We start from the raw sequence: 26,220 nt of genomic DNA, 5'->3' as shown, positions 1-26,220 counted from the left end.
TTCCAACAACCCATCCATTCCTGCCCTTATGGTGCCACTTTTATCCATGGCTTCCCATAAGTTTGTCAAAGGGGGTCAATGTAATATAGCAGAAGCCTTCCTAGCTTTCTCATGATAATTCAAGGAAAACTAGAGGAATCCAAACATCTACCTGCCATCCCTCATCCTTGCTCCATGAGCTGCTCACCTTTGCCAACTTTCATATAATTCCTTGATGATATTTTGTATTCCCATTCTTTGCAAATCTTAATTGTTTCTGTATCATACCTACCCATAGTCATGAGGTGCCTCCCCATTGACCTTACTGTAATATTCATTTTTAATTCTTTGGAGACTGTTTCATTGCCATATAAAAATATGAGCATTTGCTTTCATTAGAATATTAGGGTCATTAAAAGAGTTTCGCAGTTTCCCAAATACAATACAACCTGCTCTCCATCTGGGCTTACCTCATTTTCTATCTATATTTTATGTCCCAAGTATAGATTTTGATGGACAAGATCTATAGGTTGTTGGTCTGTGATGCATACTATAATATAGGCAACGACTATTAATCATCCACTTGGTCTTTCCTATGTGGATGGTCAGAACAAATTCCTTTGAGTGACTACAGAGCCTCGAAAGAAGTCAGAAATTAAGAGGTGAAATCAGTCTAGAAGCATTTTTAAGTACCTTCTTCGTGCCAGGCACTGTTCTAAGCACTAGAGATACAAAAAAAGGCCAAAGATGGTCCATTATCTCAAGGATCTCACAATCTAATGGGGGAGACAACACCTAAACAATGTTTGTTGATATGTAAATAACAAAGAAGATAAAGACAGAATTGGAAATAATCTCAAAGGGAAGATGCTGAGATTAAGGAGGATTGGGAAAGGCTTCTTCTGGAAGGTGAGACTTGAAGGAAGCCCAGAAAGCTGGCTGTCAGAGATGGGAGGGAGAGAGTTCCAGGCAATTGGGACAGCCAGTGAAAATCCCCAGAGCTAGACAACACAGTGTTGTGAGTGTGAGGAACATCTTGGAGGCCAACAACATTGGATTACAGTGTGTGGAACTGAAGAAGGTATAAGAAATCTAGCAAGGTAGGAAGTGTCAAGTTATGAAGGGCTTTAAAAGCCAAATGGAGGATTTTATATTTAATCCTATAGGTGGGAGCCGCTGAAATTTATTGGATAGGAGAGTGCCAGGGTCAGACCTGTTCTGAAGGAATGTGAGAGGGCAGAGCATTCCAGGGAGAAGGAACAGCTAGGCAAAGTCATGGAGATGAGAGATGGGATGTCAGTAGCTGTATGTAGATTGCATAGAGGTATAAGGAAAGTGTTAGAAGGCTAGACAGTTAGCAAATAGCCAAAATTTAAAGAGCTTTAAATGCCAAAAATAGGAGTAAATATTTGATCCTGGAGGTAATAGTGAGCCGCTGGAGTTCATTGAGCAGGGGGATGACATGGTCAGAACCTGAGCTTTCAAAAATTACCTTGGCAGCTGAGTGGAAGATGAATTAGAATAGAAAGGTAATTGCATTTGTTCATTTGTAAAGTGGTTAAGGCCTAGACTAAGGTTGTGGCTGTATAAGTACTATATGAAACAAATCATGACATGAGAAACAGCAAGATTTAGTGGTGGATTGGATGTATTTGGTGAGGGAGAAGGAGTAGTCAAGGACTCAGTTTGCAAGTCTGGGTGAGTGGGAAGATGGTGGTGCCCTCAACTGTAATAGAGAAGTTCAGAAGTTGCTGTTTGTCCTTCATTCTCTAAGGGGACCATGACATCAGGAAGATAATGTCATGACTTTCAAGTGAATTGGATTTAAGTGAAGGAGGGCTGTTGAAGGTCACCAGCTTCACATTCTCCTCTGGAGCCATCTGGGTCCAGTGGCAAGATATAGATCAGGACAACTGGAGGTGGTCCCCTCAGAAGTGGGAAGGGTTAGGAGGAAAGATGAGTTCTGTTTGGATTCTGTTGAGTTTGAGATGTCCTTGGGACATCCAATTCAGTATCTAAGAGGCAGTGGGGAATGTGTGACAATAGCTCATGAGAGGGACTAAATACTCTTTCCCATTATATGAAGGAATTAATTTTGTAAGTGCTATTTAGGGAAGAAAAGAAAAACTCACCCAAGAAGGTGATTTTTGCTTATCTTATCTCCTTTTATAAGATCATAGTCAGAATTTCTTATACATTGCTTGTTTTTGTACATTTCTTATGCATCCTTATATATTGTGGATACTCAAATACTATTATGATTCTGTATTTAGTTTATACACTATAGATATTAGAATATTATTTAATAATTAATGTTTTAGTGATAGGAATAAGGACTGGATCTCCGATTTAATTGGTATAGGAAACTCTCAAATGAGAAAACTCTTTCTACCAATGCAGGTGGGCACCTCTTTTAGAACACTGAGTCTAAATGACTTCCCCAGGTTCACACGGCAAGTATGTGGCAGGAGTAGAACTTGAACTCAGATCTACTTATCTGGAGACCATGTCACTACACCATGCTGCCTTTTGTCAGAAGGCTAATTATACCTCTAACAAACAGGGTATGCTTTAATTTTAACTGCCATTGTCCATGAGAAAATATAAATCTTTTTGCAAACTTACAATCAGAGGAAGATCAGGAAGATCTCAGAAACTAGTTAGTCCAAATCTCCTCGTTTCACAGATGACAAAACTAAGACCCAAGAAAGGTTAAATGACTTGTCCAAGATCACACAGGTAATAAGCATGGAAGGCTAGTTTTGATCCCCGGGTCCTTTAACTCCACAACCCATAAATGAAAAGAGTTAAAAGGAGTTTACATTGTATTTGACTGCCTCAAATGTCAATGAATAGTCTTGCATTTTGAAGCAGGAAGCCAACCTTCCCTAATACTTTCTGTGCTGACAACCTTGGTGACCTTCCTTGGAGAAACAAATAATTAACTTTGAAAAAAGAAGCATAAACAGAACCATTATTCATGAATTTTGATTGTTCTTTCAAACTGAGTTCGTTGGCTTGAATTCTTTTTTGAAAGATTTGCAGTCTATATAGCATAGCTATTCTGTGAAGATTTAATTGAATCTAATAGCACCTAAAATGTACTTATATACAATGACATGAAATTTGGAGGATGGAGTATAATAAAATATCTAGGAGAACTCTGCTATTGGACATAATTCTCTGGCTTAGCCAATTATGCCAGCGAAATTTACCTAATAATTGTCAAGTTTAAATTTCATTTTTTGTTTTTTGGTGCTCACAGTCTCAGCATTACTTTTTGTACTTAAATCCAAAATGCTGAATCAATCAATTAATTAACATTTAGTAAGTCCCTACTATGCCCTAAGCACTAGGGTATACAAAAAGAAGCAAAAGGCAGCCCCTGCTCTCAAGGAGTTTACAATCTAATTGATGAGATTAGGTGTGTAAGGCAAAAGAATTATAATACCCCCCTCAAGTGTCAACCTGATTGCATCTATAGTGTCATCTGAATCAGAACAGAAAAAAAAATGTCATCAGTCTATTTTACTTCTAACAAATAAGATATTTATGTGGTCAAGATGCATACTTTCAAGGGAATTTCAGTAGCCAATTGCTAATTTTCAGTGCGCATATTTATACCTCTGAAATCAGCAAATGCTATAAATCAGTGCTTGACCTATTGTTTTGTTGATTTATAGACTTAAGAAAGTGACGGAAAAAATGTTAATAATGTCAATTAAACTTAAAAGTATGCTGTGTATACATATACACCTCCCCACCATCCAATAATTTGGTTGTTAAATATTACCAGCATATCCCTACTTATTCTAATCTTCTTTAAGTATTACTGTTCATCCTTCAGGATGCAATAAGGGTATTAAAATAATCCATTAATCAATAAGCCTTAATTAAATGCCTGCTATAGCATATATGAGTATGTGTATACTCATTTATATGGGCCAGACACTGTGCTAGATGCCAGGGATATGAAGATTAAAAAATGAAATAGTGCCTGCCCTCAAAGAGCTTACAATCTATCCATAGTGATCTGATCCAACCAAATATTTTAATACTGTATCCACCTTATAGGACTCACATAGATGAGCCCATGATCCTTTCTAAAAGGTGAACCCAGAACCCCTGAAGAAGTATACAAGATTAAGGCAGTAAGTTGACTCTGCTGAAGTTGATAGAATCATAAAGGTTGAGCTAGAAGGGGTTTCAGAGACCATTTAGTCCCAGTCCAACTCCTTCATTTTACAGATAAGGAAACTGAGTCCCAGAGAGGTTAAAGTGACTTTCCCAAGGTCACCAGGGAGTAAGCAACAGAGCTGGGATTTGAATTCAGATCATCTGACTACAAACCCAGCCTTCTTTCTATTGCACAAGCATTAGTTAGGTGAAAGTACATGGGAAAGAATGACTTAAAAAAATAAAAACAGGATGTTGCTATGAACTTAGTTGTTGATTACCGTGCCTCTCTTGGGTCTCTTGAACTTCTGTACAAATATAATAACTCAACTGTAGTTTGATAAGTGAGAAGGAAATTAATGACTAAGGAAATAAAATGACTTAGTTCAAACAGTTCAAAGCACCCAGAAGAAAAACTAGGAATTTTTTCATCTGGGGCAAAAAAACAGCTGGAAGGAGGTAGAGGGAAGATAGAAGGCAGTCTGGAGAAGTGTGAGGAGGTAGCCGTGCAAATGTCAATTTAACTAGGCAGAGGGGATGCTTCTCCAGCCCTATAGCCCAGCTCTCTGCCTCCCCTCCAACTCCCGTGGAAACATAAGCCAATACAGAATCTTCTGGGAGAGTTGCCAGTGTGGCCCACCCCCTTCCCTTCCTCTCTGACTTCTTCTGAGCTACAGCTCTTTATCCCCTCCTAAGGCCCTCCTTGTTCCATGGGGGTGCTGTCCAGTGGAAAACCATGAGGACTGATGGGCATTGGGATTACTGTGTCCAGACTACCTAAAAGGGGAAACAAGCATGCTCCCAAGCTTGGGAAGACTCATACCCTGCTCCCTGATGTAGGCACCTCAGACAAAGCCCCAGCTGCCCTGACCTAGTAAAGGTTCTAAAAACATTTGTCTCTTTCACTGTGGGGAAAGTTAATTGAATATTCTGCCATCATCGGTGCTTTTGGTGGGGGGAAAAAAGCTAACTTTAACTACCAAAGTGAGTAGGGCTAGGGCAGGAAAAAAAGACAAGGGCAAGCTAGGTATAGGAATGAAATTAAGGTCTTTTTGTTGTCGAGTCATTTCAGTCGTGTCCGACTCTTTGTGACCCAAATTGGGGTTAAAGATAGTGGAGTGGTTTGCCACCTCCTTTTCCAGCTTATTTTATAGGTGAAGAAATTGAGGTCAACAGGATTAAGTGACTTACCCAGGGTCCTAAAGCTAGTAGGTGTCTCAGGCCAGATTCGAAGTCAAGAAGATGAGTCTTCCTGACTCCAGGCCTGGCACTCTGTCCACTGGGCCACCTAGCTTCCCTCTTTTAGGCAGTTACAAATCTTCTGATCACCCTTCATTGCCTATATTTGATCTTCTAACATTTCATGAATGCCCTCCCAGTTCATTTTTGACACAGAGGTTTATATTAAGTTGTCACATCAAAAGAACCAATCTCCCTCCCAGAGTTTCACCTGGTTTCTTACAGGGGCTTTATTTTTGTCTAGCCTAGGTGTGGTTACCAAGACACAAGGCTAATTGTGATTCAGCTCCAACAGAAAGAAGGCAAAGCAACACTGGAACCCACAATTGTCTTTGTTCTCATGTTCCATTTCTAACATCATCCATACATCTTTTCATTCAATATGCTGAAATCCTCCTCTGGTTACACAGGAAGGAAACTTAATGTTCCTACAATCATTGTTTAGATAAGCATCCAAATATTATTATTTAGACAAGCATCATAGCTTTTCTAAATCACTCACGTATCAAAGAACTGCTGTGCTTCCAGAAATCTTAAACTGGACCTTATGATTTCATTGCTGCAGGGAGCTCCTGATAAGGAAATGCTCTCTGTTTCTGCAAATCAGCATCTGTTCTGCAATTTGTAGTCCTAGAGTTACCTGGGGGCACTGAGAAACTAATGGCCTTGCTCAGGGTCACACATCCAATATACATCAGAGGGATGATTTGAACTCTGCTCTTCAAACTTCAAGTAAAGCTGACTTTCTATCTGTTATGTCTGATATTTGATTGACTAAAGATGCTGAAAAGATAACTGAGGTACAACAGATTATTTTGCGTGTTATTATTCCAATTGGACCTCATCACAACTCCATGAGGCAGATTATTAGATACAGGTATCATTATTGGCATTGCACAGATGAGGAAACTGAGGATCAGTTAGGTCAAGTGACTTGCCTCTGATCACACATTTAGTAATATTTATAATATTTATATTTATATACATAATATTTATAAAGCACAATGCCTGGTACATCATAGGCACTTAATAAGTGCTTGTTCCTTTCCCAACTTTTCACATAAGTGGCAGAGGCAGGATTCTAGCCCAGGTCTCTCCTGACTCCAGGTCAGTATACTACATTACCTCTGTCGGAGGATTCAAGTCAAAATTGTTTGTTGCGTTCCACAAAACCACATTTGGTAGTTATAAAACTTTTTTTTCATGTCTTATTTCAGTAAATATTAATTTTTAAGACACTTTGGGGTAGGATAAGGGTCATGAGAAATCAAACCAAAAGTGTCATTCATTCACAGTCTAATCAAGTTTCTTCACAGCAGTCAAGAAGAAATAAACCATATTTGTTTGGGGGGGGGGCAGGGGGTTTGCATCTCATTCCCAGATAGCTCTATCATTTTCTGTTGTTCACAGCTGCTTTAAAAAAATGTAATATCCCTGGTAATCCCCAAGGTTGGGATACTGCTTTAATCAGAATCAAGCACAGCGAAACTGTTTTTAAAGAAGCAACAAAAACAGGAGACGACCCTGTCAGAGCAGGTCTTTTTTTGAATGCATCATGAGGTTTCCTTCGCACCTGTTTCACTTTTGCTTAAAGGTACAGGAGCAGTGTTCCAGGCAGGACGTGAGCTAGAGTGTAGGTGCTGAAGAGAGGAGGCACAAGGCAAGGCGAGCCCAGAGTGTTCGTGGAAGGAACTTCCTCCAAAGGGAGAAAACCCCAAATGCCTCCTTACCTTACGGACTCAGGAGTTGCCAAGGAAGAGCACGGGGGGAGCTTGCTTAGCCTCGAACCAGAATGTGGCATGCCGTGTGGGGGACTCTGAGAAGACGGAACATCATTTGTGGATGTTTTCAGATTCATCCTATAAACACTTTCCAGCTCGTTTGTTTAGCTCGGTTTGGGTAGCTGTGGGAGCAGTGAATGTCGGTGTGCTCTACCACACGGTATGGAACAAAGCTAAAAATATTGCCAGTTCCTGATAAGAACTTTAATCTATTCTCCCTCCTCCCCCCCCAACCCCATTTCTCATCTAACACAAGGCTCTCTTGTTTTGCTTTCAAGACCAACGTCTTACAAGGGCAACATGAAGCGGATAAGATCTGGAGCAAAGAAGGATTTTATGCTGTTGTCATTTTCCTCAGTATCTTTATAATGATCGTCACATGTCTGATGGTAAGTTCTTTCTTTTTCTCTTTTTCACATGCCTAGCCCGCAAGCCACTGGCTGAAAGGGGTTGAGAGACAGAGGTAAGAATATTTGATCAGACCATTTACTATGTTATGTTAGGAATATTTCATGTTTGACAGCAAAGTGATTACTCTAGGAAAGCCTATGGAATTATGGATGCTGGGCAGTGTAATGAGACTGTAATTGCATTGGGGGATTCTAGTAACTTGATCAACCAGGAGAATGAAGCTTTTGAAAGTGATTTACTGAGGTCATCATAGTCCTCAATGTCATTAGAAGCCGGTAGGCACACTCTGGGCTTGCTTTATTTATTCTTCTACAGCGTTGCTCGAAAACACATGTAAAAGAAACAGATTTATTTCTTGGGTTGTTGACCTAGGTAAAATTTACGGTTTCCTTCCTAGATAAAGAAGAGAACATACTATTGTGCTTACCAACTCTCCACGCCTCTCCCCCCCCCCAAGTATTGATTGATTCTGTTTTTGTAAAGTGCATTTGGAAACCATCATCTGAAATATAAGAATAGGGTTATAAAATATGAATCAAAGTTACCCATTATAGACTAATTTTCTTCTCTGCTTTGTTATATCCTGGATTTCTTCAGTGTGGGTACTTTTGCCATCAATACAAATCATAATCCCTTAATGACTTTTCATTCTGCAGTTCTCTATAGGTATCAGTCATAATACTCATTCTCTGCACCAATTGTATTGAATTACAATTTTATGTTTAGATTCTTCGAATGCCTGTTTCTTTCTCTTTTGGGGGTTCGGGGGAGAAGGAAGCATAGAAATAAGATTTGGATTAGTTTCTTTGAGAGAAATTTCCTCTACCAATGCAGAGCAGCAATTAAATTAAAAGTCTGAGAAAGTTGCCTGGGATACTGAGAAGTCAAATATGTCCAGAGTCAAACTGCTAGTATAGATCAGAGGCAGGATTTGAACCTAGGTCCTCCTGAAACTGAAGCCAACTCTCTATTCACCATGCCTTGCCACCTCTAGTAACATACATGGTCTGCAGCAATTATACTAAACTACAAATTCATGTTTTTCTTCTAATACCTATTTCTAATTACAGAAGCAAAATCAAAACAACTTCAAACCTATTACTGGTTTGTTTTCATTGGCACTGAAGGAGTTAAAATTTAACTTTTTAGTTGAAACAATAGTTGACTTTTAAATTTTTTTTTATTTTATAAATTTCATGGTTTCTCCTGTCCCATCAAATATTTACAAATGTGTTTTAGTGCCATTTTCCTGTAGGCTATATTCTTTTTTTTTAATTTAGCATATTTTAAAAATGTTCATCAGTTTCTTAGAAGCCCCAAAAGAGACTTCATTCTACTTCTTTTGTTATCATCAATACCATCAGCATGAGTTTCATCATTTTTGCTGGTTATTTAAACAAAATAGCTTTGGACCTTTCAATTTGAAAAGACAAAGTCTTATATACAGAATATCTCAAAAGTCTTAACTGTATTTTGAACTTAACTCAACTTTTAATTAGGCAGCTAAGTGTATCAGTGGACAGAGTACGAGCCTGGAGTCAGACAGACGTGAGTTCAGATCTGGCTTCAGACAGTTAACAGCTGTGTGAACTGGGCAAGTCACTTAATCTCTGTTTGCCTTAATTCACTGGAGAAGGAAATAGAAAACCACTCTAGGATTGTTGCCAAGACAACCCCATGGACAGTATGGTCCATATGGTCATGAAGAGTTGGATATGACTGAACAATAAACCACAACAGTTTTAATTTGCACTGGGGCTTTTGGGATACCCTCTAGTATTGAAGTTAACAAAATAACAAAAGAAGAGAAAAAATTCAAGAGCGAATAGAAGCAAATTGGACATTTTGTTACTGTTTTGTGCCGTTTAGTCTTCCTGTATTCTGTGGTCAAACCCACATGTGGAGTATTGTGTTCAATTCAGGGTACCATATTTTAGGAAGGACCTTGATAAATGAAAGAACATTGAAGGGGAAGCTCGTCCAGCTGTGAAGGGTCTTGGGCTCATGTCACATGAGGATCAGTTCAAGAAACTGGAAAATATTGCTCCTAGAGAAGAAAGGACCAACGGGCAGATGAGAGAGTTGTTTTCACATGGAAAGAAAATCCGAATTCAAATCCTACCTCAAATATTTACCAGCTATGTGACCCTGGGTACATAAGAGCTTCTTTGTCTCTCAGTTTACTCATCTGTAAAATGGGTACAATAATAGCACTTCCCTCCCAGGGGTGTTGGGAGGATCAAATAAGATAACATGTAAAAAGCTGAAAGTGCTTGGTATCTATTATTGGATCCCCATCTCCGGAAGTCTTGCAGCAAGGTTGGATGACTACTTGTCTGCAATATTACAAAAGAGATCTTTCTTTATTCACGTATGGGCTGGACAAGGTGGCTGCTGAGGCTTTTTCCAGTCCTACATCTATGTTCCTAGAAATTCTTAGATTCTCTGATTCTAAGACCTAAAAAAAGTTAAAAAAATTCCATGTAGCATTATTACCTATTGTTCACATTTCTACACATTTATTTTTCTTGATGGTTATTAAGATTAGTATAACTTTTAAAAATAATAATGAAGTATTTGTAATTTTATTTTTCTTGCTTTCTCAATGGGGGAGGTAAGAAGAAGAATCAAATTTAATTATAAAAATGTTGAAGGAAGTTATATAGATGTGAAGAATAATAACAAAATAATATAGTCATAAAAAAGCCAAGAATACTAGCACTACAAAAATTGTCAGCATACCTTAAGTAAAGAAAAAAAAGGGAGGAAAAAAGGAAACAAGCACTTATTAAGCACCTACTATATGCCAGGGACTTGTAAAGCTAAATGCTTTACAAATATCTCATTTGATGTTACCTACCTATTAAAGCACAGGATAAGAAGCTTACAATAAATAAAGTAAAAGAAGTACATCCTGTACTGGGTAGAAACTTTACGAAGTCATTATCTCAACAGGTGATCCACCCATCCTCAACTCGCCGACACGCTGTGTGCTAGAAGTTGATTTTGTTAATCAATTGTGTGGAATTTAAAATTCATCTTCCTGTAGAATCAACATTAGAAATGTTGGGTAGACCCCCTGATTAGTTCATAACAGCCTTGTTCAATCCATGATATATAGCAGAAACAATTCATCAGCAATAAAAATAATACTGGGAACACATTTGCTGAATTGAATTGAGAACAATACTGTTATAATACCAGCAATCCAAAAGGACAAGGAACAGCTAGAAATACAATTTTATTTGTTTTGAATAGTGATGATTGAGGGGAAAAATGTTTAATTAGAGGAAGATGAAAAGGGAGATTGCTGATGGGGAGGTCTGGTCATTTGAAGGAATTTGGGGGGCTGGTGGCACTAGTTCCTATTATGTCTCATTTCAATTCAAAACATGACATTTCTTTTCTCACCTCCTGGTGTATCTCAAGCACTATTCTTCTGCTTCTGCTTTTTGTCTATGATTAAAGTTGTTTTTTTGACTCTTCAAAGAAATAGATTGTTAAAAGATTATTTTCTGAGGCAATAGGTCAGCATCAGAAGAGAAGGGAATGTGTGTCTCTGTGTGAGCGCATGCATGTGTGTGCAAAAGTGTGTGTATATTTGGACATATATACATACACACATTTATATCTCTATATACAAATAGTCTCTGGGTGGAAAGGAGGAGTGGGATAAAGCATATTCCACATAATTTGTAAGTAATAATAACAGCAATAACTTTCTTTTCTATTCTTTTATCATTTTATAGATTTCAATTATATTTTCTCTCAGACCCCCCTGCCTTTTTTTTTTCAGACAAAGGGTCCTAATCTTTTAGTTTAAACTCCAGGAGAGAGAGCACAGATGATGCCAGGTGATGGTAATATAAGATTGTAGATTTACAGCCAAAAAGGACCTTAGAATCAAGTCCAATACCCTCATTTTACAGATGAAGAAGCTGAGATCCAGAAAAGTAAAAAGACTTGCCCAGGGAAACACAGCTCATAAGTGATAAAGGAAGGATTTAAAGTCAGGTCTTCCTGACTCCAAGCCCAGTGCCCTATCTACTATACCACACTGCCTCTTCAGATCATTGGTTAATAACAACAACAAAAATAATAATAATAAATGAAAGATGACAGAATGCTTTACCCATACCATAACATCTAAGTCACACCCCAACAATCTGATGACATAGATCCTACAGGTATTGTTATCCCCATTCTCCAGAGGAGGAAACTGAGGCTGATTATGGTTAAGTGATTTGCCTATGGTTCCACACCTAGTAAATGCAATCGGTTTCATTTGAATTCAGGTTTTCCTGACTCCAAGTCCCCAATGTTATTATCCATTACACCTTGGGTCCATGGATATATTTCATGGGATTTGTGAACTTGGATAGGAAAAAAATTTAAATCCTTATTTTCACTAACCTCTACCTGAAATTTGGCATTTCCTTCAATTATTAATGAACACACTATTAGCAGTACTTGTGATTTTATCTCAAATTGAATCAGATATTTTCATGTCACATTATAGTTGTGATTTATTTTCAATACTACTTCAAAATTACTCAAGTTGTTAGATCTGCCTCAAGATAAATTACTATATCATAATTTTTCAAATATTTTGATAACTATATTTCTATATAATTGGTTTCCTTTGCAGTCCTATGTACTTTGTACTTTATTTGATATTGTAACAAAATTATTTTGAGAAGGTATCCATAAGTTCTACCATATTGGTAAAGGTTCCATGATGTAAAAAAGATTAAGCCCATCATTACACTAAACTTCCTCTCAGTTTGCAAGTCAGATGCATGCATACATGCGTACATACATGTATGTGTGCTTGCGTGTGTGTGTGTGTGCATGTGTGTGTGTGTGTAATTTAGGGCACTTCCTGTAGATACCAAAACAAAAAAAAAAAGCAAAAGCAAATGACAAAAATTACAGCAATACTAAGACTGATTGCTGACAGATCTGTAACAATTACAGGAAATAAATCTTTGGGAGTTCCTCTACATCAGTGTTTCTCTAACTGCGCTGCAAAGACAAACAAACAAACAAATGAATAAATAAATAAATAACCCTGATATATCCCCAAGCTTTCCTTTTCAAAATGAATTTTATTGCATTGTTTATTGCCTTTAAAAAGGCATTTAGAATAATTTTAAAGGATTTTGTCACAAGGGTTCTGCCAATTTGTTTAAACTGTATTGTTTAAAGTAAACAGTTCTGTCATCATGGAAAAGTTTGAGAATCCCTGCTCTAAATCATAAACCTCTGCACTTGCTTTCAAGGAGCAGGGCCCTCAAAAACAATGTCGGCCTTGATTGGACATAGGTTAATCCAGTGTGACCCTTCTTACGAGCTTGTGTCGTTTAAATTTTGTATCATCAAAGCAAATAACTTTTTGGAGATGTAGATGACCAGCATCTGTTTTCCTATTTGTGTGCTTAAGTTTTGTTTTGTTTTGTTTTTTAAATATTGATGGTAGAATAATAGCTTTAAGCCCAGATTAGGATCCAGTATATGAGACATCACTTTCCACCAAAACAGCTCTGGATTTCTGATTTAGGAGTAAATGCAAGGAATGGAATTACTGATAGTTATAGAAAAATGCACAGTACTCAAGGGACTGACTTTGAACAAAGCAAAATGGCATTAATTATTGTTGTTGAGTCATTTCAATCATGTCTGACTCTTTGTGAGCCTATTTGGGATTTTCTTGGAAAAGATCCTGGAGTGGTTTACCATTTCCTTCTTCAGCTCATTTTACAGATGAGGAACTGAGGCAAAGAGGATGAAGTGACTTGCCCAGGGTCACACAGCTAGGAAGTGTCTGAGGGCAGATTTGAACTCAGATCCTCCTGATTCCAGGGCCAGTATTCTATCTATTATGCATCTATTGAGACATTGATTTACTACTCTGATGGTGATTAGGATGGTACAAATACATGCCTTGTGAAGACTGGCTGACGGTGGAGGAATGTTCAGCCTGGACAAGAGACACTCATGGGAAATGTGATAATGCTTTTCAAGTATTTGAAGGGTCTATTATATAGAAGACAGATGAGATTTGTTCTGCGTGGCCCAGAAAGCCAAAGAGAAATTCATATAAGTTGTAGAGAAGAAGATTTAGACTTAGTATGAAGAAAAACTTCCTGACAAGTAGAGTTACCAAAAATGGAATGGTCTGCCATAGAAGATAGGGAGTTTCCTTAACTGAAGCCCTTCACATCACAGAAGCACAGATTTCACAAGTTGGAAGGGATCTCAGCAATCATATTGTTCAACTTTTACCTGAGAATCCTGCCTATAATATATCCAGTAAGTGATCATCTAGCCTATGTCTTCAAGGATGGAGAAACCATTAACTTCTTAAAGAAGCACATTCCAGTTTTGTTGTTGTTTGGCAATTTTCAGTCATGTCTAACTCTCTGTGACCCTGTTTAGGGTTTTCTTCGTGAAGATACTGGACTGGTTTGCAATTTGCCTTCTCCAACTCACTTTACAGATAAGGAAACTGAGGCAAACAGGATTAAGTGACTTGCCTAGGGTAACACAGCTAGGAAGTGTCTGAGGCAGGAGTCAAACTCAGGTATTTTTGACTCCAAGTCTAGCATTCTATTGACTGTGCCACCTAATTACCTCAAATCCCAAAGACCTGAGTTCACCTTTCTCTGAAACACACTAATTGTGACTAATTAGGAAGTCACACTAACCTTTCTATATTTGAGGCAGCTCTCTAAAACTATAAGTTGGAGAGAAGGTGCCAATATTCATTGATAAAAAGAGTTTCCCCACCTATCCCAATGCAATCATAAGTCTGGTCTCTCACCCTTTTATTTGGGGAGATCCTCAGGTACCTGAAATGATTCATTATAAAGCCAAGCTTGCCAGCTTCTATTTCATTCCCTTAGTTAATTCTTTCGTTCTGAAGGAAGTTTTGAGGTTTGCTCAAGTGATTTTTTTTTTACAAAATACACTATCCAACTATGCAATTTCTGATTCTTTTTCCCCAATGTCAAAGGGAATTAAGAAATTAACTTAGAATTTTATTCTAATAGCACATCATTATAATAAAGTTTTACAAATACTCTATTTGTATTCATGATTCCTACATACCGCAGAGTTCAGTCATAATCAACAGAAATGAAAAGTGTATGATTTTATACTGAAATTGAGTAGACAAATGGATGCAATAGGAGGATAATAAAATAAAATGTAGAATTTTAGAGTTGAAAAGAAATTTTAGATATCACCTCTGTCATGATAACTTAAAACTAGGTTGCCTTTTTGTAATGTAGCATATTGTTTGTGTTCTGCAAATAACAGAATTTTGCAGATGCTTCCAGGCACCCGATTAGACATGCATGACATTTTCAAATATGTGATTTGTTTAGCACCTCTCAAAAGGGAGTGTCGAGTGGGTGAAGTGACAAATCGTCAGACACCGACAATTTTCCAAGAAAATGCATATGGGTGACTTCCATTCCATTCAGGCAGTTCTAGGTGGAAGGCATGTATGAGTAAGAATAATTAATTCCTTAACTTGAATCAATAATAGAAAGAACATCATTTGTCATTCACATGAAGTCTTTAGATACAGCTTGTGGTTTATAAAGCAGTTGAGGAGGTAGCAACATCCTGGGGATGGAAGGGGAGGGAAATGGAGAAGGCAGGGGGATTCGAAAACAGTTTTAGAAAATGAACAAAAATAGTCTTGTTTGGCTCTGTGGGAAAAGCTTTGGAAAGTCAAATCAGTAGCGATCATCTTTATACCAGACAAAAAATTATTTTTTTAGTCATTACGAGCTGTGATAGTGGAAACCAAAAGTGCTATATAATTTTCTTAAGAACAAAAAGCATGCGGAGAACACTGGGTGAACACTCAATAAATGCACATCGATGGGGAGAAAAAATAACCTAGGTCACTGTTGCTTTTGTATCTTATTGCCAAATAATGTAGAGTGCTTAATGAAAGTTGTTTGTTGATGACAGAGCTTCTAAAATTCTAAGAAATGTCCATGAGACAGCATGGTGTGGTGGATAGAATCCTAGACTTGGAATCAATAAGACCTGGATTTGAATCCTGTCTCAGACACACCAGCAGTGTGGCCCTGGTCAAGTTATTTAAATTCTCTGGACCAATCTCCTCATCTGTAAAATGTAGTAGTAGTAGTAACATCTCCCTTGCAAACTTATTATGAAGATCACATTTGAAAATATATAGAAAGCATTTTACAAACTCAAGAATGCTTTGTAAATGGGAATTGTTGTTGCTATTATTATTATTTAGATCTAGGGCTGGAAGGGACCTCAGAAATCACTTAAACCAATCCCCTCATTTTATGAATGAAAAAACTGAAACCCACAGAGATTTCAGGGAAGACTTTCCCAACTTAATATATGCAGTAAGAATGAGAGGCAGGATGTCAACACAGGTCTGCTTTCTCTAAAACCAGTGTTCTTTCTACTGAACCATATTGCCTCCTTCCTAGTAAGAATGATCAAAATCTCTTTTAAAATGTACAATAATCCTGAAGTTTCAAAATAGTCTCCACCCTTTTCTGAATTGACAAAAACCATTTAGGGAACATATTTCTTACTCAGTTTCTAACCTGAAATATACAGGGCTAATAAAGTCATAAACTGTATGACCAATCTTAACCAGCCATCTTATAAATCATTTCAGTGGTCACAGAGGCGTCTAGGCTTTTATTTTTTTCATTTTGGGTCCAGACCTGTGATTTCCAATACCCACTATCTGTATGACCTTGAGCAAATTACTTGTTCTCCCTGGATCTCAGTTTCCTCATTTGTAAAATAAGGGGGTTAGACTGGGTGGTTTCTGATGTCTCTTCTAGCTCTTGATCTATGATTGGTTGGTTTTATGATCGATAGAGAAACTCCTCCAATCATTACAAATAAGCAACTTACCTGGATCATTTAGCTATAGAGAATTGCCAAGGCCACTGAAAAGTTAAATGACTTGTCCAGGGTCATATAAGCTGGGTATCAGAGGCAGGTTTTGAATCCAGGTCTTCCTAACTCCAAGGCCAATCCCCTACATTATGCTGCTTCTATGCAACATTCCTGACTTTCAGATGGTTAAAATAACTTCACATGACAACAGACTCATAGCATGATTTTGAAATCTTTTGGACACATTTTGATCATTAAAAATATTTTATAATAATATAAATAATATTTTCACATACCTCTTACTCAAGAGATTATTATTTTACAAAAGCATTGATTGCTGTTTTTAGCTTCTTCCCATCTCCACTTCTCCATTTCTCTTTGTTCCTGGTATATACTTCTTTTGGTACAGGCTGATTTCCTTTCTTTACATCCTCTCACTTGTTATTTTCTTTTCTTTTTTCTTTATCAATCTCAGGCAATTTACTTTTGTTCCTCTCCTAAAACTCAGACAAAGTTCATTGAAAGGAAAAGCTCCCTTCTTTGGTCCATTATGGCTTAATTTCTAGATAAGTTTTGAAATGATAAATTGTGTTTCCCTTGAAATGTGATTCAAACTGTATTAGATATAGACCAATCAGTCTTCTAAATTTGATTCTCTCCTTTTGGTCCCAAAGAAAAAGATATACCTTCTGCACTCATACAGATTTGAGATGTTGAGTAGAGTGATGGAAATTAAGGTGACTGAAGATACACTGCCCTGGGATTTGAGAGGCTGTATCCCTTGTGCCTAGTAGAGTGTCTGCAGGCACTTGGTTGGAAATTACTAAATGATTCATTAGCCAATTCCACAATAACCTTTATGAACTTTAGTTGTTTAACTTCCTTGGACCTTGACTTTCTCATCTCTAAAGTAAGAAGGTTAGAATTAGGTGGTTTCTAAGAGCTCTTCTGACTCCAAATCCCATGATCCTGCATACATTAGCAACTCATTGTGGGACTCTGGGAAATTTATAGAATCAGAGAATCTCAGAGTTGGAAAGGATTCCAGAGACCCTTTATTCCCACCAGTATCTAATAGTGTTCTGAACTCTCCACCCCATCACTGATAAGAAGTCAATTAGCCTCCACTTGGAAAATTCCCGTGATGGAACCCCTACTCTCCTGAGACAGCTCAATCCATCTGCGACAGCAGGAATTGGAGCTCAAGCCAAAAATTTATTAAGTATCTACTATGTCTGATGAGGCTTTACAAATAGCTAAGGAAAGAAAGGGAGAGGAGAAAGGGAAAAGATATATTCAACTGAATGCAGAATTCTAGTGAATAACAAGGAGAACTAAGGTTTTCTTAAAGGAGTGATGTGAAGAAGTAGAAGAAAACAATAGGATGGGAAAGACGAGATCTTTTCAGGAAAATTGGAGATATCAGAGAGTGTTTCGTGAAAATGGGAATGATAAAAGATAAAAATGGCAGAGACTTAATAGAAGTAGAAGATATTAAGAAAAGGTAAAAATAATATAAGGAAGATACAAGATAGATTTTAACATCACTGATAACCCCGTGATGGTGTGGTTGCTGACCTAGAACCACACATCCTGGGGAGTGAAGTCAAGTGGGCCTTAGGAAGCATTGCTAACAATAAAGCTAATGGAGGTGATGGAATTCCAGCTGAACTACTTAACTGAACTACTTAAAATCCCAAAAGATGATGCTGTTAAAATGCTGCATTAAATATGCCAGCGAATTTGGAAGACTCAGTAGTGACCACCAGATCAGAAAAGGTCAGTTTACATCCCAATCCTAAAGAAGGGCAATGCCAAAGAGCGTTCAAACTACCAAACAATTGCAGTCATTTCACACACCAGCAAAGTTATGCTTAAGATTCTGAAAGCTAGGCTTCAGCAATATGTGAATTAAGAATAACAGAAATACAGGCTGGTTTTCAAAGAGGCAGAGCAACTAGAGGCCAAATTGCCAACATTTGCTGGATTATAGAGAAGGCAAGGGAGTCCAGGAAAACATCTACTTTTACTTCACTGACTACACTAAAGCCTTTGACTGCATGGATTACAACAAACTGTGGCAAGTCCTCAAAAACAAGGGAGTACTAGATCATCTCACTTATCTCCTGAGCAACTTGTATGGGAGCCAAGAAACAACAGTTACAACTGAACATGGAACAATTGTTTAGTTCAAGATTGGGAAAGGAATACAATAAGGCCGTATATAGTTGCCTTATTTAACTTATATGCAGAGTATGAAATTCATGTGAAAAGCCAGGCTGGACAAATCAAAAGCTAGAATTAAGGTTGCCGGGAGAAATATCAACAATCTAAGATATGCAGACAATACCACTCTAATAGCAGGAAGTGAGAATGAATTAAGAAGCCTCTTGATGTAGGTGACAGAGGAGAGTATAAAAGCTGGCTTAAGATTTAATATTAAAACAATAACAATACCAACTAAGATCATGTTATCTGGTCACATTATTTCCGGACAAATAGAGGGAGAAGAAATTGAAGCAGTGTCGGATTTTATATTCTTGGACTCAAAGATCACTGCAAAAGGTGACTACAGCTATGAAATTAAAAGATGCTGGCTTCTTGGGAAGAAAGCTATAGCAAATCTGCACAGTATACTAAAAAGGAGAGACATCACCTTGCCAATGAAGGTCCATGTAGTCAAGGCTATAGTTTTCCCAGTAGTAATGTATAACCGTAAGAGTTGGACTATAAGGAAAGCTATAGCAGAATCAATGCTTTCAGTGGTGCTGCAGAAGACTTTTGAGAGTTTCTTGAACAGCAAGGAGATCAAATCAACCGATACTTAAAGAAATTAATGCTGGTTATTTATTGGAAAAGGCAGCTAGGTGTCACAGTGGATAGAAGACCAGGCTTGGAATCAGGAAGACATGAATTCAAATTCAGCCTCAGGCACTTACTAACTTTGTGACCCTGGGCAAGTCGCTTAACCCTGTTTGCCTCAGGTTCCTCATTTGTAAAATGAGCTGGAAAAAGAAATAGCAAACCACTCCAGTATCTTTGCCTAGAAAATTCCAAATAGGGTCACAAAGAGTCAGGTATAACTGAAACAACTAAACAACCACCACCGTAACAAATTCATTGAACGACAAATACTGAAGCTGAAGCTTAAATACTTAAATACAAATAATGAAAAGACAGGATTCATTGGAAAATATTGTGATTCTGGGAAAGATTGAAGGCAAAAGGAGAAGGGGACAATGGAGGATGAGATGCATCGGTAGCATCATGGAAGCAATGAACATGAGTTTGGACAGACTTTGGGAGATGGTGGGGAACAGAAGGGCCTGGCATGCTATGGTACAGGGGTCATGAAATGCTGGGCATGATTGAATGACTCAACAACCACAACAAGAAATGTATGAAGTCCTGTGGTATGTGCTAGAAATGCAAAGACAGAAATAAAACAGTTCCTGCCCTAATGCAATTTATATTATACCAAGGACCTCTGTTTAGTCACCTTTGTGCTGTTGATTATCTGGGGTAAAACAGAACAATTCTTATCTCTCTTACATATACCAGCCTTTCAATTGCCTAAAAACAATTAGCATGTCCTTGGTAAGTCTTCACTAAACTAAATATTGCCAATTCTTTTGACTAATCATGATAAGCAATAATGTCTAATCTCGTTACCATTCTGGTACCTCCTCTATTCAGTTTCTCAGTGATTTCTAAAACGTGGAACCCAAAATGTAATATGTCACAATCTCAGCAGTGTTCATTGGGACTGTCCTCTCCCTTGTTCTGAACATAATGTTTTTATTAAATACTACTTAAAATTACACCAGGCTTTTTGGCTACTGTATTACACTGTTTATTCACATTAAGCATATAGTCCATGAAAAAAATAGCACCAAGACCTTGTTAAGATAAACTATTGTCCTTGATCTCCCATATAATCCAATATGTCCTCATATCTTCCCAACTCCTGTACTTGCAGAGATGATCTTTTTTAGAAAATTCAAGTCTAGAACTTGACATTTATTCTTATTGAATTTCATCTTACTAGGATTTGTCTTTTGTTCTAGCACATTGAGGTACTAATGGTGTCCTGCAGTATGCTAGCTATACCCTTCCACTTTTTGTCAACTTCATGTTTTATACCCATCTTTTATCAAAATTATGGATAAGATTTTTGAACAGGATAAGATTAAGGACAAATCTCTGAAATACTCTATTATAGTACTCTTTCTATGTTGACATTGATTTATTATTGAGTATTCCTTGGGTTTGGACATCCAACCAGTCCTAAATCTATACAACTGTGCTATCATCCAGCTCACTTGTCTTTAATATTGGCCACAAGAGACTGACAAGTGACTTTGCTGAAATCTAGGTATTCAGTGTCAAAGGTATGCCCCAGATTTACCAATTTAGTAACTTTGTTTAAAAGAAAAAAGGAAATGTTAGTAAGATTAGTCTTGTATGACCCACTCTGTATCAACCCACACTGGCTTTCAACCACCACCGTTGCCTTTCCTAAGTATTCACATATCATCTCTTTTTAGTCTGCTTTGGAATTTTGCCATAAATCTAAATCAAGCTTCCTGGCCTATAATTCATTAATTTGAAAACTCCATCATCATCCCTTTTTGGAAAATGAAGACAACATTTATGTATTTCTATTCAAGAAGTACCTACCCTACCTTCTATTTTTCCTCTCTCAGACTTGGTTTCCTTTCCTATAAAATGACTGCAGATGGCCTGGGGAAAGAAGAGGGTGAAATTCTGTGCACTGAATTATTCTATTTTGGGGCAAACCTCTTGAAGGAATTCCATGAGTTTATTTGATGTAATTATTATTGGCTAATTTATCTGGTTATTTATTAAAGGGTAACTCATAAACATCTTTATTCATTTTCTGAGTTTTCCTGTTCAGTTATTTCACAATGAAAGCTATTTGCTTTGGAAATGACTAGTGTGCACACACACGCCAGAGAAAGAGTGATTGGAGAATTAACCTCTGGCCTCTAATAAAATAAGTAGATGACTGATTGCAAAATATGGGACAAAGTTTCTTTATCCAGTCTTGTTTATAAGCTAGTTGAGAAGGATTTGGAGTAATTTTGTCTTTATAAAAATTTTTTAATATATGTATATATGCATAAAATTAACTATGAAGTATAATTGAGTCAGGATGGTTATTCCTCAACTCCCGTATTTTTTCCTTTGGTAAACACTTCACTCTGGTAGAAAAAGATCTAGGCAAATCTAATTAATATCCTTGGACCTGAACTTACAAAATCTACAATGTAATCTTTATTTATTACTAATTACCACCTCCATATAGAGACTAGGGTTTCGAGGTTGGAATTAGAAATAACAATGGAGGAAGGATCATAGGCTATAGATTTGGAGATGAAAGTACCTTAGAGGCCAGCAAATCTAACTCCTTCATCTTTCAGATGAGGAAACTGAGGCAGAGTTTGTGTGACTTGCCTATGGTTAAAAAAAACTGGTAAGTATCTGATGCTATATTTAAACCTATGTCTTCTTCTTTTCTTTTTTTTTTCTAGAAGGTAATCAGAGTTAAGTGATTTGCCCAGGGTCACACAGCTAGTTAAGTGTCAAGTGTCTCAGTCCAGATTTGAACTCAAGTCCTCCTAAATCCAGGGCCAGTGCTGCCTAGCTGCCCCAGAACCCATGTCTTCTTGACTCCAAGTCTAGTACCCTACCCACTACACCACACCATAGGTGAAAATCTCTCCTATGTCACTTGCTAGCCACGTAGTCATTTAACCTCTTTATGTTACTAATGATTCTCTAGGACTTAAGTCATAGACTAATTTCTATTTATGTTGGTGGAGGGAGAATCCATGACAGGAGTTCCCTTTGCTGATGAAAGCACAGATCCTTCATGTACTTCTTTGCACATTTATGTATTACCTCCTTATGGAAGTTATAGCCTCTGCACAGAGTTATGTATATTTCCAATTAACTACTAGACATCCCTAGCTGGGATGTCCAATTGTCAAACTCAGCATGTCCAAAACTGAATTCATCTTGCCCCAAAGACCTATTCCTCTCCTTAACTTCCCTTTTACTTTTTAGCATGCCACCAGAAGGTCTTACTGACCAGGGCTCTTAAGCTTTGAGTCACCTTTGACTGTTCTCTCTACCTCACTAGTCACTTCAAATCAGTTAACAAATCCAGTTATAGACTCCTAAACTCATGGAACACTTTAGCTAGAAGGGACCCTTTGTTGTTGCTGTTGTTGAATCATTTCCAGTTGTGTCTGACTCTCTGTGACCCCATTTGGAGTCTTCTTGGCAAAGATACTGGAGTGACTTGCTCTTTCCTTTTCCAGCACATTTCACAGATGAGGAACTGAGGCCAATAGGGTTAAGTGACTTGCCTAGGTTCACATAGCCAACAAGTGTGTGAGGTTGGATTTGAACTCACAAAGATATCTTCCTAACACCAGGCCTGAAATCAGGTGCTCCTGGCATTTTATCCACCTAGCAGCCCCTAGACAGAACCCTAGAGATCATCTAATCTAACGTCCCAATAAGATCACACAGCAGGGAAATGGTAGAGTTAGGACTCCAATTTGGGCCTTCCTAATTGCCTACAGTACAGGCCTTTTGTATCTCCTCAACAACATAATTCATATCTGTCTTCCTTCTATTCCCCTCCTGTAATTACCCTACCTTTTCATTTCACTTAGACCATTATAATAGCCTCTTAACAACACTTTCTGCCTCTAATCCATTACTCCTCCAATCCATCCTTCATATAGCTACCCAAATAATTGTCCTAATTCACAATTTTGTTCATATTATTCTCCTACTCAAAAACCTTTAGGGGCACCCCATTGCACGGATAAAGAATACGCTCTTGACTCTGCTATTCAAGTTTCTATGTTCTAGCTCCAACATATTTTTTTTCCAGTTTTAGCTTCAATTTATCCCCTTCATTTTCTAGTCAAACTCCTTAGCATATTCTTGTCCTTTCTCCTCCTGTCTCTGTATCTTTGTTAATATCACCCCCACCCCTGACCCCTTGCCTACTCATTCATTAATTAGACATTAATTGTCTCTTCTGTATAAGGCGTTATGCTAGTAAGTGAAGAAGTAATGATAAAAAATGATGCAGTCTGTTCTCAAGAGGCTTACATTCTACAGACTGATACGATTTGTATACAGATAAGCATGACACTAAGGTCAAAAAGGGTAATCTGGACAAAGCGGACTAGGAAAGTTTGAATGAGAAACAATATCAGCTTTAGGCCTCCCTTCAGGACTTATGTCATGTACTACCACTTTAATGAGGCACACTCTTTAATATCTTCCTATTCTCCCATATGGGAATCATAGTGTTTTGCCTGGACTATTCCTTTTCAAATACTGTATTATATTCTCTCTTGTATTCAGATACTCAAATGCATTTGGGATGTCACAGATTTAGATGGCTCCTCCAATGATGCAGATCTAGATACATGGATGACTTCCCATTCTGTAAGACTCTTGTCCATGTTCTCCCAGAAGGTTTCCCCAGGGGATCCACTCAATGTATTGGGATCCTTCCTTATTTTCTCTCAATATTGGGGGAAAAATCCAGTCTGTTATGGAATCATCCTAACAGCCTTTCTAGGATGGTAGTACTGCTAGGGCTTGTACTCCACAGCTATGGTCTTTGAGAACTCAGGGTCACCTTCACCTAATGATGAGGTATTGGACTAGGGTTTTGAGGAGGTCTTATTATAGCATAGCTACTTGCTTATACATCTTTCCCTTCTATTATGTTAAAAGCTCTTTGAGAAGAGGGCTCAAATCCTGTTTACTTTTATATTTCTAGAATAGTGCTTTACACATAGTAAGAGCTTAATAAATGTTTGTTGACTTGAATCATTGTTGAACAAAAGTATTTGTTTTGTTACTCAGGAAAATGGCTTGTTTGCTGTGAAAAACATTCTGGCCTATTTTAATAAAAGTTGTAGGAATATAATTTTGTTTTTTTTCAGTCAGCTGGAATAAGTCTCCTGAAGATGAATCATTCACTTCATGTTGTTCTGATGTGCAGTTTGTTTTTTACAGAGTAGAGAGAAAGCACTTTGAGTAGGTTATTGGAAGATGAAGGCAATCAGTATTTTTAAATTTCACTCCTTGGGTGCTATTCAATTTCAGTGTTTTCATCTTCAATGTTTTTAATTCTATAGTTTAAAAACAAAAATCCTAAGTATTTGAAGATTATTGTAGCAGAAACATTATCTTTTGACTCAGGACAGAGTGTTCCCTCCCTTTTCTGGTTTTTTTTAATATTTGACCAGGAAACTATGGTCATAACCATATCTTTTATTTAGAGGTATCTGCTCTTCCATTTTTAAAACTCACTAGGACAACCAAAGCTTATTTAGTCATTATTCATTTATTCACCGATGCTTTCATCAATTCCAATTCATCAATTAGTCAATATTTATGCAAATAATTGTGCTATGTGCCAAGGAAGAAGCAAAGGACACCAGCCAGGGAATAAAGTGAGATACAGAGGACCTGCTGATCCATGATGGTAGTTTTCCTTTTTCCAATTTCCTAGAGAAGAGAAATCACAGGGACAGAAAAAATCCTTTAAAAATATTTTAAAGAATTTTACTCCTTTGCTATTTTTATACAGGATCATAATTTTTGAAAACTCCTTAGGGGTCATGCAGTCCAACCCCTTCATTTTTGAGATGAAGAACCTAAAGAAAAAGGGAAGTGACAAGCCCAAGGTCACTCAGAAAATAAGGAAGCACAACACACAATTAAAACCAAGTCCCCTCTATCCAAAGCCAGGGATCTTTCCTTTATATTATGCTGTCTCTCCCTAGTCTCGTATGAGATATACTTCCTCCATATATTTTGTGGGAGTTTTCTTCCTTGTTTCTCTTTTATCAATTAAAAAACAGTGAAATATATTAATATTATAAGAAAATAAGCTCAATTCTACTTCCAGAAATCCTTTTTCTCAAAACAAGTTCCTGTGCATGTTTAATTAACATATTGTTCGTACAGTAAAAAATATTGCAAATATATTTTGGGGAAAAATTCATACTAGCAATTGAGAAAATAATGCAAAAAACTTTTCTTCTTTTAAACAAATGAATCTCATTTTGCTTTATCTTTTGATGCTTCAGGAAGGGAAATGATGAAGACTTTCTTTTCTATTCCTATGATTTTTTTTTCATCAGTGGGAGAACAATTGCTATTCTGTTTTCCTCTCTTTACAGGTTCTTTACAGATTAAAAGAAAAAATTCAGCTTTCTCTGAGACAAGACAAGGAGAAAAACCAAGAGATCCACCTATCCCCCATCCCATTACAAGCTACCCAATCTGACGCCAAAACGGTCAACAGCATGGTCCAACCTGAGCACACCCCTAAAGTGGTGAACGTCATAGTGGATCCCCAAGGCCGATGCACTCCTGAAATCAAGCCTGCTATTTCTGCCAGTCCATCACCTTTCAAAATGAAGCCTGTAGGACTTCAGGAGAGGTAAGGAAATGTTTCTGAACCTACTTTCAAGCTAAGTCATGACCTGACTCTCTCAGATGCTAATGAATTGGACCTGATTGATTGATTGATATAACCTGTCAGTTTCACCTGGGAATGTTTATATCGGTAGCAAGACATTCAGAAACAATAGTTCTTGTCATCAGAGAGGGAGGTCTTATAGACTGGGCTCATTGAGCTGCTTAATCACATTTG

The 26,220-nt window shown here is 37.5% G+C and overlaps 1 protein-coding gene across 2 annotated transcripts in view; it reads left to right on the top strand.

Moving 5' to 3' along the window:
* The window catches only part of PTPRR (protein tyrosine phosphatase receptor type R), a 347,808-nt gene that overhangs the window by 177,064 nt on the left and 144,524 nt on the right, over nt 1-26,220 (top strand). The window contains exons 1-3 of one of the 2 annotated variants that reach the window (XM_020990259.2): nt 6,935-7,335; nt 7,454-7,564; nt 25,745-26,007. In XM_020990259.2, the coding sequence (XP_020845918.1) occupies nt 7,237-7,335; nt 7,454-7,564; nt 25,745-26,007 (473 nt within the window). In that variant the 5' untranslated portion in view covers nt 6,935-7,236. Of the gene's footprint in view, nt 1-6,934; nt 7,336-7,453; nt 7,565-25,744; nt 26,008-26,220 lie in introns of those variants that run through there. The other variant, XM_020990258.2, reaches the window with a different exon arrangement.

This window comes from Phascolarctos cinereus, unplaced genomic scaffold (assembly GCF_003287225.1).
Source record: "Phascolarctos cinereus isolate Bilbo 61053 unplaced genomic scaffold, phaCin_HiC Scaffold_1;HRSCAF=81, whole genome shotgun sequence".
NCBI lineage: Eukaryota > Metazoa > Chordata > Mammalia > Diprotodontia > Phascolarctidae > Phascolarctos > Phascolarctos cinereus.
This window is presented reverse-complemented; position numbering and strand designations above follow the sequence as displayed.